Source organism: Apium graveolens, chromosome 4 (assembly GCF_009905375.1).
Source record: "Apium graveolens cultivar Ventura chromosome 4, ASM990537v1, whole genome shotgun sequence".
Lineage (NCBI taxonomy): Eukaryota > Viridiplantae > Streptophyta > Magnoliopsida > Apiales > Apiaceae > Apium > Apium graveolens.
The window spans coordinates 252,703,301-252,722,769 of NC_133650.1; the positions used below are offsets into that span (position 1 = coordinate 252,703,301).

Here is a 19,469-nt window from a genome sequence, read left to right on the forward strand (position 1 = left end):
CCCTCAGCTCTGCCTCCTCCTAAGAAAAGAAAAACCTATTCTGAGGCATCTGAAAGCCCATCCTTGTCCTCCCAACAGGACATGGACTTTGAAATGGCCAATGAACAGTTACTAGAGGCATCCTCTCAACAGGATGCATCTATTGAAATTCGCCATCGGGCCATGGCATCCTGTACTGAGTCAAGCACAATTCCATTACTCACAATGGAACCATACACTTCCCCAGATAATACTCAGGACACCCAGCGAGGAGTGCACGTCGAGTCGGTTACAGTGCCTGCCATAGTTACGGCAGAAGAGCATTCACATGCTTCAGAGGGAAAATCTGACTCTCCGCCATCTTTAATAGAGTCATTTTCTCCCCTCCCAGATCAAACACCTCTGGCTCCCTTATGGGATTCTCCACTCGCAGATTTATCTGGAGAAAGTGGAGGGCAACTCGGTCAATCTATCCCTGAAGCAATTCAGACATCTATTCCAAAAGATTTGATAGCATTGACTGAGGATCGGGACTCGCGAATTCCCATTGCACCACCACTGACCTCTCTTGAAGAGGCTAGGGTGATTTTTTATGCAGGTACACAAGAACAGCAATTGGAAGACTCCTCACGAGCAATCATATTGAGAGAAACACATGCACGTGAGATGAGTGAACCAAATACGAGTGAACTTCAGGTGAGAGCACACACAGACACTGATACTGTCAACCTGTTAGCTCAGATTGCTGCCCTGAAAGAAGAACTTGCCAAAAGTCAAGCTGAAGCTCAAGCATTCAAAGCACAAGTGGTTGAACGGTCTTCTTCTTCCACCTCTGTCGACAATCAGCTTGCGATCATAAGGAATGACATCTCAGATTTAAAGACTGCTGTAATACCAAAGCTCAATTCTATTCAGGACACTCCAAACTTATCAGCTGATGACATATCCAACTTCTGCTCCCTACATACAAGAATGACTTCTCTTGAAGACCTCGTTGAGATGAATCATTCACTAGACAACTCAAGATTTCTAAAGATAGAGACGGGCATGGAACATCTGAATGAAGGCATGAAGCACTTATATTACATGATCAAGAATTCTCATTGCCCTAATGAAGAACAAAGAGCTTATTTTGAAGGACCGTCTGGTGGAGGATCAGGCTCTGGAAGTGGTGGAGGTTTCAAAGGAAAGTCTGTAGAGGATCCCTCAACTAAGGGGGAGAAGAAAGGAGGGAGTAGTTCCAAAGGGAAAGAAAAAGATACTTCTGCTGGAGATAAAGGAAAGGCTGATGATGCCTACTACAGTGGAGAACAGGATGACTTCGATATTTTTGACATTCCCACTGAACCAGCTCAGGAAGATAAAGATGGGTTATTTGAAGCTGAAGAAGAAAGTGATTTTGAAGATTGGGAAGAAGAAGATACAGTGGATCCTAGGTTTGAGAAAGAATTTCAGAAAGAAAAGTCAGAGATGCAAAGAAAAGAAGCTGAACTTAAGAAGGTCTCACAGATCATTGACAGGAGAAAAGACATTCAAAGAACAGAAACTCTTCAAAAGCAACGTCTTCATGACATTAAAGCTCAAGAAAGGAGAAGAGATGTCAGACTGAAGATTGGTGGAAAGTGGGATGAAGCTAGGAGAGTACTCGATATGCCTCAGCTATGCACTAACAATGATAGGCAGTTCTTACATCTTCTGGACAAGCTGGAAATCTCAAATCCTAACAATGACATGTACATGAATGCTATCAAGACTGAAGTCTCAAGGATCACAGCTGCTTTTGATAGATCCCTAAATGAGATGAGCATTTTTGTATATTGTCAGAGTGAAGGATCATTCAAGGTGTCACTTCATCTATTCGAGAATCGTTCGTTGTCAGAGATTTGGGTTCTTTTAAACAAAGTGAAAAGAAGCTCAGAGTTGAATGAAGTTCTTCGGGAAAGACTTAAAGAGTTTGCCAGCAGGGCTAGTCCTCAAGTGGTCAACAATCCTCATCAAGTGAGATTCTTTAAGTCTGATTGTCTTCAAATCTGTCAGCTAGATGTACAATCTCTTAAAGACTACTCAGCTAAGCATCTGGTCTGGATGGAACATCATTTGAGAACAGCTGGATATTCATCCATGTTGAAGACTCAAGCTGCTGACTTGATTCAAGCTTATTGTGAGAAGAATGTTAAAAGGTACAATCAACTCAAGAATAAGTTGAAGACAGTTGGAGTTCAACCAGTCAAACCTGCAAGCTTCACTTCAGAAAAGGATCGTGTTTTTGACAAGGAATTGCTTCAAGATTTAGAAGAAGGTGAAGTCAGAAGAGAAGACAACTAAAGTCAATTAGCTCAAAACTCAATGTAATATGATTAGAGCGTTATGAATCAAGATAGTCTAATGTAGTTATATGTTCAGGCTAGAGGAACATCTATCTTGTATTCACTTGTAAATTTCATTTGGAATCTGGAAAATGTTAAATATAATCCAGAACTTTTCTGCTATTTACTTTACATTACTGTTCATATTTTTTTCTTATTTGTTAGTTGAGTTATCCTCTAGGTATTTGTTGTTATTGTCTAACAAGCAAATAGGGGGAGATTGAAAGGCATATGTCATAGCCTACTCGTTTATTCGAGTATTTAACTCAACTCAAATAAGAATGTAATAAGTAAATAGTGGATCAAGCATCAGAGAGATCTCACAAAGTAACATCTGTCAAAGAATAAAGAAACATTGTTCATCTGCAGTCTTGAAGATTCACTGGAAGAAGTTCAAGAAGTTGATCATGCCTCAGTGATATAAATCAAGATCGTGGAATTAATCAAGTGACAGAGATCTCGTCAAGGTATCATTTATTACAAGGATTCAATCAGAACAACAAAGTCAAGACATGAAGAAACGTCACGAAAGTTAGTCACTCATGAACCAGACAGTACATCGAGTGTCAGCATTGAAGTGACGGAATTGATTCATAAGTCTCAAAGATTGTCTGAAGAATGGATGCTGCTCAGGGTTAGTATTAATTCTCTATTAATTAATTAAGTCATATAATTTAATTAAGAAAATAAATTAACTCTGCAAGGATTAATTTATTGATTAATTGAATTAAATTGATTAATTAATTTAGAATTAATAATGAGGATTTTCAGAATATTAATTGATTAAAATCTGTGATAATTCTAAAAAGACAACTGATTGTACTAGTATGACAATCGGTATGACAATTGATAGTCATACCGAATGTCTTACTAATTCAGTTAATTGTTTTGATAGAATTTTTACTTAGATTAAATTCAATTATGTATTCAGAAAAACAATTTCATTTGAACTAATATGACAATCGGTATGACAATCAATAGTCATACCGAAAGTCTTGCTAGTTCATTTTAATTGTCTTCCTAGCTCTATTAGATTGTCTCACCGAAAGTCATTCAAGCTCAAATGGATTGTCACACCAGTTCTCAACAACTTCGGCTGTGATTATTTAAAAAGAAGCAGAAGACATCATCTATCAACATAGCATAACATTTATCAAATACAGAGCAGCAAGACACAGAACAAGAAAAAGCAGAGAACAAAAGAAAAATATTTCATCTTCCATCTGCTTATTCAAGATCAAATATTCTAGCTTGTTAATGTTAAATCCAAACCACTAGAATTACTTATCTTGTTCTTGTATATCAATCTAGCGGATTAAAATCCCTAGAACTTAATCTCAAATCGCTTTTAGCATTTGATCTTTTAATTACAAAAATAGAAAAAGTTCATGTCGAATTTATTCTAAATTTGTAATAATTGATTTGAGATTAAACCCTTGTAATCGATACCGTAGTTGTAACACCTTTCAAGTTTAATAAAAGTTTTATTTAACTTGAATTTTGTTTCACAATTTTATTCCGCATTTTATTCGACGAAACGGTATTGTTTGCATTCAACCCCCCTTCTACAAACAAATTGGGACCTAACAATTATGGATAAGAAGGAGCAGGTGCTTCGGAACAAAGTGATCAAGCTAGTCAGAGTGCTATGGCAGAATCATAATGTGGAAGAATCAACTTGGGAACTAGAGAGCGCAATGCTAGAAAAGTACCCCCGTTTATTTTCTATTTGATTCCGGGACGGAATCCTTTTAAGGAGGTGAGACTGTAATAACCCCAAAATTTTGAACTTTTTTGTAACCCTTATGAATAATGTTTTGCTGATATTGCTGAATAAGAAAATTGTTCATGCCACACTATGTAGGGGTTCTTTTATGGATATTCTGAGATTTTATTGGTACTCTATATGATATATAAGTGTATGTAAAGATCGTCAAAATCCAAATTTGAACCTTTTGATTTTTCCCGAAAATCCACCAGATATCGAAAGAATTGAGTATAAGGTAACAGGATAAAAAGGATTTAAATTCAAGGATTTTAATAGAGGATCATAAAAAGGAATATAATGTATTGATAAAGGTTAAGGGAACCTAAGTAATAAGATCCGGGTATGATCCCTCAAACGATAAATGAAAACGAAAGTTAAGCGAACCGTATAACATATCAGCGGTCATTAGCCAAATAATTAAAAGCTAATCAAAGAGATTAGTGGGGATGATGTCATCAAACCAATGAGAAGAGGACAAAGGAGGGAGGGTGACATCACATGGTGACATAAGCATGACCAAGCAAGTGTGTTGTTGGTTGAATTAGAACCACACAAAAGTTACCATGGTAAAAAAGTAATAAAAAAACAAAACAAATCAAAAAATCAACCAACCAAGCCAACAATTCATTTTCACCAAAAACACAACATTTTCTCACCTTTCTTCTTCCATGCTCTCGGCTTTTTCTTCTTTTCCAAAGCAAGAAAATCAAAAATCAAGTTCCAAGCATTGTTAAATCACAAGGTAATTATCTAAGACTCCTTATGCATAGTTATGGATATCCTATAAGTTTGAGCTCCTAAATCATTCACAATCTCTTCCTAAAAATCATGGAAGAAGATGGTGAATAGTGCTTTTCAAGAACTAAAATTTTTGTTCTTGAAGTTTTGTTTAGTTTAAACTTGGATAAGGACTTTAAGGGTGATTCCAAGTCATTCTCTTGATTCTCCACTCTCCAAGGAAGATATAACCCCTCCAAACCCTAACTTTATTTGAGTAATTAGGTTTAGTTTTGTTGATTTTAATTCATGGGAAGCTTGCTTGTTGTGAATGTAGAGATTAGTTAGTTTTGTGAAGTTTTGGAGTGGTAATTCTTGGATTGTTGATTAATGAACTTAAGTGTAGTTAAATTCAAGTTTAAGAATAAGCATAAATACTTAATGTTGAGTTTTTGGGGCTGTTATGATGTAGTATGGATGGAGTTTTTATTGGGTTGTGATTGTGGATTGATTGTGGGTGGAATTGGAGTGTTTTAAATTTGGGTAATTGCGTAAACATAGCCGTCGTAATGTCCGATTTACTTTACACTGTTTTTGTTCTTAACATTAGGACCCGTAAAATCACTGCTAGGTTTTGACCATTTCCATGATTAGATAGTTCATGTTACGAGCTTCGTTTTGATATGTAGTTCGTTTGATTCCGATGTACGGTTTAGGAGAAACGGCCGTTTTAAATAACGACGTTTCGCGAACGAATCATTACCCCTCGCCTTACTTTGAAACATAGGTTAAAGACCTAAAAGGACTAATTGGAGTATGAAACAATTATGTAAAGTGTGTTAGGCAGTTGGTAAGACACTCGCGAAAAAATCGCCTTGAAACTCATAATGGTTAATTTATTAAAAATGGTGGAGCCGAGGGTACTCGAGCGACTTAAGAGAATCAGTAAGCGCAAAGCGAGCGTTAGAGTCTAAATTGGTTAAAGTATAGATTTATAAGTGACTTTGGTTTAATTCCAACTTATATGTTGTTTATAGGTTACCAAACTCGTGCCAAGCCATTTATAACCCCCAGTCGCTCAGGCAAGTTTTCTATTCGTTATACTGTTGTTGTGATGTATACATTTGTACATGCATTATCTTGTGATAGATGCATAATGGTTACTTAGAAAATTCTTGCGATATATTGTAGCATGTGATATGGTATATATGCATGACTGTTTTGTATTCTTGATACGTATATCTGTTGATTCAGTTGATAATACCTATGCTAGAGATAAGCGGTAATTTGCATATACCTTTAGTATAGGGGACCCAAAGGTGAACTTTTTCTAAAACCGGAAGTCGAGGCTCCCGAGTATAATATATATATATATATATATATATATGAATAGTTTTCAAAACTATGAATCGAATAAGGTTTATTCGATAACTTTATTTTATTAATGAATATTATTTTGAATATTCATTCGAGGGTTTATGATCCCGTTTATTTTATTATTGAATATTATTTTGAATATTCATTCGAGGGCTTATGACTCCGTTTATTTTATTAATGAATATTATTTTGAATATTCATTCGAGGACTTATGACTCCGATTATTTACTAAATAATATTCTTTATTTTATTATAGAATAATGTGTCGATAATCAAACTTACTTTTGATTATTCAAATAAAGATATTACTTTCGTATAAGTACATCTTTGGTTATTTAAGATTCATTTCAAGTATAAGTTTTACAACTTCTACTTCAATTATTTTATAAAGATTATTCTTTATGGGAAGATTATTTAAATAATAATATTCAGATATTTTCTAATATATTGGGACTGATTTATTTTATTAAATAAGCATTACTCCAAACATTCTTAAAAATATTTTGCGAGTCTTCAAAATGATTTTAAAAGTTAAAGCGGATCCCAAAACTCATTTTATATTTAAGATCCTCCTTTCGAAGGGGATTTAAATACTCGCTCAAAACCTGAGGGATCCGGCTCTGTGGTGTGTTTTATATTCGCAACAAGGTTGCTGTCTTGATAAAAGAGTTTTTAATTACTTACCCAATACTCGGGAAGTAAAATTCTTGGAACAAGTTAATCCATTAACAGGCATCGCCTGGGAAATATCGGTGAGTTTTCCTTTCCAACTAGATACGACTTCTTGGTGGAGTCGTATCAACAAGTTTCTACTTGGGGAAGGTGAGGACGAGCTTTACGTTTCAGAGTCATGGATTTCATCTGAACTAGGAGTGGCGTAAGTGGTCGAGTGGCGCCGGCCCAGCCTTATTATATTGGCCCAAATGGCCTGGAAGTTCCGCAAGACGGTACATTCCTTAGGAGTCCAGTGTTCGGTTGACAAGTAAATCCGACAGGTTCTCCTCTACATGTAGAAAATGGTGGGGTTGCACTACTACGACTGATCATCGTAAGTGGTCTTCCTGGCGCGACAAAACTCCCGTAATGAGTTCATCATCCAGTTGGATAATTCTGCAACACTACCCGTAGCATTTCGATCGAAAGGCTACGAATGGGTGGTTGCCGAAGCATTGACAGGATCAAATAGTTTTAATGGTGTTCCCATTGAATGAAGTATCTCGTAACTTCATTTCCTTTAAAAATATTTCAAAGATTGAATCTATTCAAGTTTTAACTTGTGGTCTCATCTATGGGATGACCTTTTGAAACTTATTATACTTTGAACAATAACAGTTCAAGTAGATTTCTAAAAATGGTATAAGTATAATGAAGTAATTGGTAACTCCATCTTCCTTAAAACTTATATCCAGTAAGTAATTAACTTACACTTGATAAAGGATTCTAGTAAGTTATCCATTTAGATACTTGCATTATTGTTTACACTATATATTATCTTGCGAGCTGTAATGCTCACTCTTGCTTCATTTCTTCATCACACAGCAACAGTTAGGAAAGATGGCCAGACTCAAACAGACCCAGCGCAAACGCGTGGGAAGCGTCCCGCGTTTTCCCGTTGATGTTGTAGCTGCTATAGCTGCTATAGCTGCAGAGGTAGATCTATTGGTAGATCATGCATTCTACTTTTGGGAACCAAATATTGTATAATTATAACTTGTGGCAGATAATGGTAATTAACTGTAAATTTATCAAGTAATCATTTTGGGTTGTAATAACTTTTAAATTGTGGAGTCAAGGACTTGTATTTATTTCAATTTCATCTCTGAGACTATAACGGGTTGTGGTGTGTGTTAGTGTGGGGTCACAGTATAAGGTTATTTATTATTAATTAAGTGAAGTGATATTGTGGAAAGAAAGACCGTGACGACCCGGATCCCTGACCCCGGATCTGGGGGTGCCACAGATAATAGCGTAACGTGAAGAAAAAAGGGGAGAGATTCAAATGTGAATAATAATTTAAGAAATAAGAATATAAGAGAAGGGAAGACGTGAAAGAGATCATCATGCATCCATAACATAAACCTTAGTCATATTCAATTTTTCAGTGTTAAACTCTTGTAACCAGTTTTTTAACAATATTAGTAAAATGTTTTTGAGGTTACTTAATTTTACCTGTAATTTTTTAATCCTGTCAACGAGTTTCTTCGCGTTACCAAATTTTTTGTATTTGTTGCATTTTTTACTTATTTACTTCATTGTTATTCTAACAAAATAAACCACCATAAACCAATTAAAAACCGTAAAATTTTACCAAAACAGAATACACTATATAATTCAATCAGTATTAATACTTATATTTTGGAGGAAGGTTAAAAAAATATTTATAGGCTGCCTCAAAAGGTAACCTTTATAAGTTTGACAATCAACCTAGGTTCAATGCGCTCCGTTGATTACATGCACATGACATAAACTTACGTAACACAGTGACATTACATATCTAGGCTGGCACCAAATTTATATATTAAAAAGAAGAAAGGACAGTGAGAATGACATATATAGGGTCCAGTTTAAAAGAGGAAGAGAAAAAGTCTACGCGCGTTATGTTTCTTGAATTTCAATACTTTTTCGTCCCTGGGTCCGTCGTGGTCATCTTCCTCACAACTCACCTCCCCCCCCCCCCTACATTTACACACCTCCAAAATTTCTCATCTTCCAGTTCACATATATTTGTGTTTCTTTTCTTTCTTTATTCAAATTGTGACTTTTTTCATGATCACTTCATATATTATAATTTCCAACAACAACAAGATGTGTTAAAACATCTTGTATCTTCCTTGATTAAGGTGCGTTTTCGACTACCCTTTTTGGTTTCATTCGATGCTTTGGGATTTGTTTCTGCTTGCTTGTTTTTTTGAGTTGTTGCATGCATTTTGTATCTTCTTATACAACTTCTAATTACATGTCGTGACATATATGTTCATGTTATGTTCATGTTAATCCGCCTATTTTGCCACCATTTTGTTTTACAATTTAATGAACTGGATCATATTTATTACAGTGGTATTAGTACTTTCAACTTGTTTTAGTAATTAAGTTTGGTTTGTGTAGTGCCTTAATTCATTTACTAGCAAGTCTGATGTATGAGTCTGGTGTTAGAAATTGTACATTCGGGGTTTACTTTTGCAAGGCTGGGTTTCTTTGTGGCTCTCTGCCATCAAGGGTTATCGGTGAATGTCCAAAATGTTACCAGGGCGGACCCAGCCCATGGCTGGGGTGAAATTTTAGCTGCTAATTAAAATTTCATATATGATCACAGCTTGTTATAGATTAACCTGTTTAATATTTGAGAAGCCCATAACCATGTAGATCTTCATTTCATAATAATATGAAAACTAAATGAGCCATTATCTTGAAAATTTAAGGCAGCCCATTACCATATTTAATTTTGTAAAAGTAAAAAAAAAAACACGCACACGTGATGGGGCTACATTATTCCAAATAAAAAAAGAGTTATTTTTATCAGTTATCATATCTTTTATCAATCATTCTTGAATCGAACGATGTAAGTTATTTATTTATTTATTTGATCAGTTGGGTTGATTGATTTATTCTGTTCATTTTTTTGAAATTATGTAGTTCTCTTTATATTTATAATTGAATCTAATGAAAGTGATTGAATGTGAGTACTAATATAACATTGAATGAAATATGTATATCTTTTAATTTTAATGCTCTTAACTAGTGTTAGTTCAAATATTTATTTTTATTCTGACTAAATTTTACTTTTATTTTTCCACCGTAAACTAGTACTTCATTATTTATTTATTTTTTAACTCTGTGATTTTTCTTTTACATGTATATGCTAGTTTGCTCACTTGTCTTTATATAGGATTCGCGAAAATAAAATTGTCCGAACCCCGTAACTTTATAATCTTGCGTCCGTACCTGAATGAACTTATTTCCAAGTGGGACATGGAAACTATGATAAATTTGACTTTTGTATTGTCAAAATGGTTCATTTATTTGCTGATGCGGAGTTAGTTGATGGATATCTGATAACGGATATCCAGATGACTCCCATAATACGATTATTATTATTTGTGTAACGTCAATAGCATTATAAATAAAATTCGGCCAACAAAATAGACCGCTACCTTAAGTTTGTAATTTATGTTACATTACATGAACTCGATCACATTTATTTGAGTGTTATTACCCTTGGAATTTATATATAGAATTACATTAGCCAAAATCATATTAACTGTCCCCTAGGAGTCAGCCAAGTAGAGTGGATAAATAGGATTAAATTTTTGAAGCTCCAATTAACCTGATGTAAGAGTCTTGTGCTAGTAGTTGAAGGTTTCTCGTTGGTATAAATCAAAAAATCAGATGAAGTAATGAACTTATCTAAATTATGGATGTGGAAAAATTAAAATTTTGACTTTGGATTGCAAAATGGTTGTGTATTTGCTCATCAGGAGATAGCGGAGTTAATGTTGATGGATATTGGAAAACGGATATGCATGACTCACGTAATACATTGAATATATTTTGCGCAAGTTCAATAGCATTATATAAACCGAAAAGAAATTGGTCAAAATGATAAACTACGACCTCAAATAGGTAATTTCTGTAAAAATACAAATACAAAACTACTTCAATGGTCGCAATGTTGCAAACTTTTTTCTTATGTAAAAGAATAATTTGAGTTGTGCAAGTTAATATTGTCGTGTTGGAATCACAAAGTGACATCCCCAGCTGGATCATGAATCCATGTCAGTTTAGTCCCAACATGTTCTTAATGTTAAATAGGATAGTGAGGTATGGAGTATATTTGTATGTGGGTAAGAGGATTCTGTAGTTGGCCAAATTTAAAGAGAGCAATCGTACAGATACCATGTAATGTAAAACTCTTACTTTCAAATTCAACAAATTAGAAATAAAGGCTTCCTTTAATTTTATATTTATGGATTGGAAGACTATCTGCTATGTCTATACTTTGTCCTTCCTGCTGCAGTCTGTACTATGATGATGCTATTATATATGAAGTTGATTTTATGACGGTTTGCATGCTTATAACATTATATCGAACTTTGCAGGGTAGAGGATAACTGTTGCTAGCTCAATTATAGCTATCACAACAGAAAGTGGTGCGCATTCCCAGTCAGATGAACACTAAAGTTCGATTTGTAAGGTGTCCAAGATGTCAGCTGGTTCTTCCTGAATTGGCAGATGTTCCTGTTTATGAATGCGGAGGATGTGGTACAATTCTACAAGGTAATAGAATTTATGTCTTACATTACAGTATTCATCACATAACTGAAATGAATGGTATGTCATTGTTAAAAGAGATGACTGCTGCAAAGTAGCGGAAGTCTAGAAGACAGTAGACAATCTTTACAAACATGATACTGAGCGAGGAGACATAACATGTCTCTCAACACTGTTCCAATAATTGGATTTTAACCATTTTTATAATTAAGTATAAGAGCTGGGACATCCCTGGGTAGGTAGCCTTGCTTTCTTACAAAATATGATTGAGCATCAGTAACATTTACATTCTTGCTTGTTGTTTCGTTGCTAAAATCATTGAATCTTAGTTCTAGTTTTATTTTGTATGGTTTGTTTTTTACCAATCTTAAATTCTGCTCACCTGATTTCAGCTAAGAATCAGAAAAAAGATACCAGTGACGCAGGATCACTTGTACATGAAGCAGATCCTACCCAGAAAAATGGCCTGGGCTATTTGATGTGTCCATCTACAGACGAATCTGATTTAGAAAAGATTCTCGAAAGGTGTGGAAGTGGTATTGGTTGCAGAAAGCAGGGGATTAATGATCTAAACTGGTCTCACAAATATCATACCTCAGATGTCATTTCATGTCATGAGAATACAGGGTCATTACCAGAAATCAGTGGACATGCAGGAGCGGAGGAAGATGAATTGCCTTTGGTCCAATATGGCACACAGCGTCATAATGAACTAGGGGATGATATTGAACTCCCTGAAGACACAAGTGCTGCCAATAAAATTTTGTCAGCACCTGAACTTAATCGTCGCGAGGACAAGTTACTGGTACATGGACCTGAGAATCTGTCACCAAGAAAAGAGGAAGAAAGTCCGTGCTCCTCAGAGAATATTAATTATGGAAATCAAATTTATTCTGAAAATCACTTGAAAGAGTTGCCTACAAGCACTGGTTTTTCCGAGGATCTTTCTTCCTGTTATGAATCTTGTGAAGATGGAGCTCTGTCATCAGTATCAGGAACAGATAGAGAAGTGGATGAGAGTCTAAAAAAGTATACAAATTCAGAGGATAAAATCCGCAAAGCACGGAGTTCCCCAATTGCAAGTGAGGCACCAGATAATCAGACGATTCCCTTATCAGAAACAACGAAACAAGCTGAGGAGGAAACTTCTTCAGTCTTTCAGCGTGTAAGCTCAGCTGATACCTCGGAAAACATTCCCCAAGTTTATGCCACAACTGAGCTTGGTGTTACTCTAATATCGTCCACTGCGAAACACTACTATGATTATGGTGTTAATACATCTTGCCCGGAAATTGTAGATGAACTTCCCAGTCAGAATCTTCACCCGTCTAGAGAAAACTTCAAGGATGCTGAATCCAGGATTGCTAATGGGATGCCTAAAAGGGAGGAATTGGTAGTGAATTATGGGATGAATAGTGAGAATAAATTGCCACCTCGTCCAACAAATTCCTTATCAACTTTATCAGCCAAGAAGCATTATACCACAAAAGGAAGCGAATGGAGTCGAGGTGAATTTCACGAGGACAAGTCACTGGTATATGGACCTGAAAATCCGTCACCAAGGAAAGAGGATGGAAGTCGGCACTCATCAAAGAATATCAGTTATGAGATTCAAAATTGCTTGAAAGAGTTGCCTGCAAGCACTGATTTTTCCGGGGATCTTTCTTCGTGTTACGAATCTTGTGAAGATGGAGATCTTTCATCGGTATCAGGAACAGATAGAGAAGTGGATGAGAGTCTAAAAATTCATTCAAATCCAGAGAAGAAAATCCGCAAAGCACAGAGTTCCTTTTCTGCAAGTAAGAAACCAGATAATCGGATGATTCCTTTATCAGAACTAATGAAACAAGCCGGGGAAACTTTTCCAGTCTTTCAGCGTGTTAGCTCAGCTGATACATTAGTGAACATTCCCCGCGTTTATGCCAGAACTGACCTTGGTGTTACTCTTAGATCGTCCACTGCGAAACACTACTATGATTATGGTGCGAGTACATCTTGTGTGGAAACTGAAGATGAACTTCCTAGTCAGCATATTCACGCATCTAGAAAAAACTTCAAGGATGCTGAACCTAGGATTACCAACGGAATGCCTAAAAGGGATAAATTGGTAGTGAATTATGGAATGAGTAATGAGAATAAATTGACACCTCGTCCAATAAATTCCTTGGCAACTTTATCAGCTAAGAAGCATTATTCCGCAAAAGGAAGCAAGTGGAGTCGAGGTGAATTTCAAGAACTCGCCGAACATCGACGTCCAGTTAGCAGTAAGATGACAATGGAGACAGGTGAGAACAGGTATGGACGTCCATTCTATTTGAAGGGCTCCCAAGTTGCCAGAAATGGCAACTATACAAGTTCTGAGCCAAAAGGTTTACCTGCAAGAACTGTTGACCCTGAATCAAAAACGCAATTACTGAGAATAGTCTATGAACTGCAAGATCAACTCAAGAGAGTTAATATCTCAAAAGGGATGCCACATGGTAGATATTCTGGTGGAATTGCTAAAAAAGAACACTTGCCTGCATATAGTAATCTCTTTGCACCAAATGGGGAAAGATATCCTGACCTAAGGTATACCTTGAATCCTGGACGACACAATCAAGTTAAAACTTATTTGCAACATGGTAAAGTACCAAGAATGGCATTTTCAGGGGATGCCGCACACTTTAGTCATGAAGTTGACTGTTCCTGTTTGCGTTGTTACCGTCAAAAGTGGCACTACTCAACACAGCTGCCTCGACATGCCTATTATGATGAAGGGCACTCTGTGCTCTATTGTAGAGGACCTAGACACAGTAGTCCTAGTCTCTGCCACTCCACCTCTGCAGCTCCTTATCAGTCTTCCGAGTTCCCGTGGAGCCATGATACGACGTTAGATGTTATTATACATCAAAACAATAATGAGGTAAAGAAAAAACAGCAGGCAGCAAAGCAACACTTCCGACCAGTAGCAGGTGCAGCTCCTATCATTGTCTGCTATTGTTGCAATGCAATACTTCAGCTGCCAGCAGATTTCCTCCTTTTAAAAAGAAAATGTCATCGATTAAGATGCAGTGCCTGTACCGTGGTCTTAAGATTTTCATTAGAAAAAGGAATTCATATCGTGGAATATAATTCTGAACCCAGAACACCTCCACCCAGTGAGGTTGGTGAGTATACTGAGACGACTAATTTGGCATCAGCATCTTGTGCAGTTGATTATCAACTTGGTGATGCAATCGTATCAGCTTGTGATGGCAAGAATGTATTTTCAGAAATCGAGGAAGTACCAGCAGGAGACGGTTCTCCTCTTCATCAGCTCATGGGGTATCCGTCTCCAAGGTATGTCATATAACAATATTCAGCCGACTTTTAATTCAAAAAAAAAAAAAAAAACCTCCAAAATAATTTCTGGAAAGTGGTGGGGCAAAGATTAAATGGCTTGCCGCTTACGACAGTCTTCGTACAGGGGTAAAGGCTTGACAAATATATTGTTGTCGAGAGGTTTATAACTAATATAATATTATGTGTATAGTATAGATGAGAGATTGAGAGTTAAAGTTCTAGTATACCATTTGCCCAGTCGTGTCGCCATAGTTGATAGTTGAATACATGTAATCAGGAGTTGATGTTTCATGGTGTAATGCAATATAGTCTTTGCTTTTGAGGACACATTCCTAGATTCCAATTCCAAAATCCATTAGAATGCAAAGATTGGGAAGTATGACTTCTTTCGTCATTGTCGATAGTTTTAAATGCAAATTTTATTAGTTCAATGAGTTGACTGCAAAGTTTTTGAGTTTGAAGTCTAAGAGTAACTATCACCAACAAGTTATGGTTTTGCTTGAAAACCAGAAGGTGTCATGTCAAAAGGCTCGGACCAAGAACCCATCTACACTGGCCGGAGCATAATATGCTTTGCGCTCAACTTCCAAATATATTTGATGAAAAAAAGTAACATTGTTGATAAGGACATAGCATTAAATACGAAAATTGTTATAAACCTTGAATTGAAAATATTAGTTATGTTTAATGTAGAGCAAGTATAGGAGAATAGAAGATGGAGAGAAAAGTTATGTTTCATTTCATTAGCTAAATGAGCTATTTATAGTAGTTGGTTTACAAGGCTTACTAAGTAAGCTATTCAAATCTTCTTTATTAAGTATTACAAAACTTCCTCAATAAGCTTTACAAGTCTTCCTTGATAAGCTTTACAAGTCTTCCTCGATAAGATTTGAGAGACTTACTCGATACACTTTGACAATCACTTTATATTTATTCAAATATTTTAACACTCCCCCTTGATTGTCAAATGCGAGTAATTGCAAAGATTGACTGCCTCGTTAAAACCTTGCAAGGAAAAACCCAGTCGGATAAAAACCTTGACGAAGGAAAAAGAGTACAGCCTCCCCCTGAATAAAATGTCTCACATTCTGACATTTTGATGTAGCAAACTTTTTAACCTCCGTATACCCATATTATTTCTCAGCTTCTCAAATATTGATGTAGGTAGTGACTTTGTAAGTATATCCGCCAGATTATCGCATGAGCGAACTTGTTGAACATCAATATCACCATTTTCTTGAAGTTCATGAGTGTAGAAGAATTTTGGCAATATGTGTTTTGTTCGGTCCCCTTTAATATATCCTTCCTTAAGTTGTTTGATGCAGGCCGAGTTATCCTCGAATAGAACAGTAGGACTGTCTGAAATACTTGATAATCCACATGATTCTCGAATATGTTGAATGACCGACCTTAGCCAAATACATTCTCTGCTTGCTTCATGAATTGCTAGTAATTCTGCGTGGTTTGATGAAGTTGCAGCCATAGTCTGTTTTGTAGACTTCCAAGAGATAGCAGTATCACAATATGTAAATAGGTAACCTGTTGTGATCGCCCAAAATGAGGATCTGACATGTATCCAGCATCTGCGTATCCAACTAGCCGTGATCTTGAATTGTTTGGAAAGAATAATCCAAGATCGATTGTCCCTCGAAGATATCTGAATATATGTTTTATTCCATCCCAATGCCTTTTAGTAGGGTCAGAACTAAATCTTGCCAACAGGTTCACTGCAAATGCAATATCAGGCTGTGTGTTGTTTGCAAGATACATGAGAGCGCCAATTACACTGAGATATGGAACTTCAGGTCCAAGAGTCTCTTCATCTTGTTTTCTAGGACGGAAAGGATCCTTTTCAACCTCGAGTGATCGAACAACCATTGGTGTGGTTAGTGGATGAGCTTTGTCCATGTAGAACCGATCAAGAATCTTTTCAGTGTAGTTTGATTGATGAACAAATATTCCTGAAGATAAGTGCTCCACCTGTATACCTAAACAAAATCTTGTCCTTCCAAGATCTTTTATTTCAAACTCATTTTTCAAATAGTTAGCAGCATTAGTAATATCTTCAGTAGTACCGATAATATTCAAATCATCCACATATACAGCAACAATAACAAAACCAGTTGATGATCGTTTAATAAAAATGCAAGGACACACTTGATTATTAACATATCCATCATTCAATAAGTATTCACTAAGCCTGTTGTACCGCATACGACCAGATTGTTTCAAACCATGCAATGATCATTGTAATTTAACAGAATACAAATGTCGAGGCTTAGTGTCCTCAATATTTAACCCTTCAGGAATTTTCATATAAATATCACTATCAAGTGATCCATATAGGTATGCTGTCACAACGTCCATCAAACGTGTTTCCAGTTTTTCCATACAAGCCATACCTATTAGAAAACGAAAAGTAACTCCATCCATCACAGGAAAGTATGTTTCCTGGTAATCAAAACCAGGTCTTTGAGAGAATCCCTGGGCTACTAGCCGGACCTTATATCTCACAATTTCATTTTTCTCATTTCGTTTTCGTACAAACACCCATCTATTCCCGACAGGGACTACATCAGCTGGTGTTTGGACTGCAGGTCCAAATACATTTCTCTTGCGCAAGGATTGCAATTCTTCTTGAATCGCAATTTTCCATTTTGGCCAATCATCTCGGTGTCGACACTATTCCACAGTTTGTAGTTCAGGATCGGAGTTCATAATAATATTAGATGCCACTGAAAAAGCATATACATCATCAACCTCAATACTTCCACGATCCAGTAATTTCGCGTTATGGACATAATTCATTGAGATCTCATAATTTTCAGGTACCTTTTCTTCTGTGGAAGCATTTGCCACTTCTGGGGCATGTGCCACTTCTGGGGCGACATTCTCTTCTGGAGGGAATCCCACGTCTGGGAGTTTTGTTACAGCCACTTCAGGGGCTTGAACCTCTTCAGGAGGCAATACCACTTCTGGAGTATTTTCAGAAACTTTTGCCACTTCTGGGGCAATTCCAATCAATTTTCATTTTCGTGGTACAATATCTTTTGCACCAATAGGTCTACCACGCTTCTGGCGTGGCTATGAATCACCAATCAATTCTTCAGGAATTGATTTCTTCAAAGGGATTTCAACTCGTGCCGGAGCATTAATAGCAGGTATATGTGACCTTATAATATGTCTAGAGTCACTAAAGGCATCCGACATTTGATTAGCAATATTTTGCATATGAATAATTCTTTGAACTTCAGATTCACATTGATTAGTATGTGAATCAATAGAATTTAATCATGACGCATTCCATGATATTTCGGAATTTAATTTATGCAAATCATTATCTTCCCCTAATTTAGGGAACATGGATTCATCAAAATGACAATCAGCATAGCGAGCAGTAAAAACATCACCAGTTAATGGTTCCAGATACCTTATAATAGACGGAGAATCAAAACCAACATATATACCAATTCTTCTTTGAGGTCCCATTTTATTTCTTTGTGGTGGTGATATTTGAACATACACAGCACAACCAAATACTTTTAAATGCGATATATTAGGTACTTGACCAAGAACTAATTCTTGAGGGGATTGTTTGTGGTAAGCAGAAGGCCTTATTCTAATTATATTTGCAGCATGAAGTATTGCATGACCCCAAACAGATATAGGTAATTTTGCCCTTAAGAGTAAGGGACGGGCAATAAGTTGAAGTCTTTTAATTAAGGATTCTGCTAAACCATTTTGTGTATGTACGTGAGCCACCGAGTGTTCGACTGAGATTCCTACTGACATACAATAATCATTAAAAGTTGCAGATGTGAATTCAGCAGCATTATCTAGTCGGATTGATTTAAAGGGATGGTCAGGAAATTGAGCTCGGAGTATAATTATTTGGGCAAGTAATTTGGCAAAGGCTGTATTTCGGGTTGTAAGTAGACATACATGAGACCATCTAGTTGACGCATCAATTAAAACCATAAAATACCTAAATGGGCCAGAAGTTGGATGAATAGGACCACAAATGTCACCTTGAATTCTTTCTAAGAATTTCGGGGACTCGGTTTGAAGCTTAACTGGGGATGGTCGGACAATCAGTTTTCCTAAGGAACATGCTGAACAATGAAGTTCATCTTGAGATATTATCTTTTGAGTTTCAAGAGGATGTCCCACATAATTTTCAACGATACGACGCATCATAGATACTCCTGAATGACCGAGTCTTTCGTGCCAAAGGGAAAGTAGTTTTGGGTTTATGACTTTGGGGATGTTGACACTATGAGATTCAAGAACTCATATACTCGTAACATATAATCCTGAAGAAACCGAGTGGAATTTTTCTAGGACCCTTTTATTGTCAACGGTGTTTGAGGTGATGAGAAGGTATTCTTTTTCATTCTCATTACTAGTTTCAACGTGAAACCCGTTAAGACGGATATCTTTAAAACTCAGTAGGTTTCTAGTTGACTTGCTAGAGTATAGAGCCTCTTGTATGAGTATGTGTGTCTTGTTTGGTAGAAGAAAACTAGCTTTCCCAAAACCTTCTATTATATTTGATGTACCCGATACCGTCCAGACATGTGAGTTGGTTTTAGTTAATTGTGAGAAGTATTTCTGACTCTGTAAAATAGTGTGTGAGGTTGCGCAGTCAACAATGCATATATCTTCCATCT

The 19,469-nt window shown here is 36.3% G+C and overlaps 1 protein-coding gene across 1 annotated transcript; it reads left to right on the forward strand.

Moving 5' to 3' along the window:
* Positions 1 to 8,851: 8,851 nt before the first annotated feature.
* On the forward strand, positions 8,852 to 15,230 carry LOC141720824 (uncharacterized). The gene is made up of 3 exons (XM_074523458.1): positions 8,852 to 9,047; positions 11,304 to 11,481; positions 11,868 to 15,230. The coding sequence occupies exons 2-3, from the start codon at positions 11,373 to 11,375 to the stop codon at positions 14,807 to 14,809; spliced, it is 3,051 nt and encodes a 1,016-aa protein (XP_074379559.1). The 5' UTR covers positions 8,852 to 9,047; positions 11,304 to 11,372; the 3' UTR covers positions 14,810 to 15,230.
* Positions 15,231 to 19,469: the final 4,239 nt, after the last annotated feature.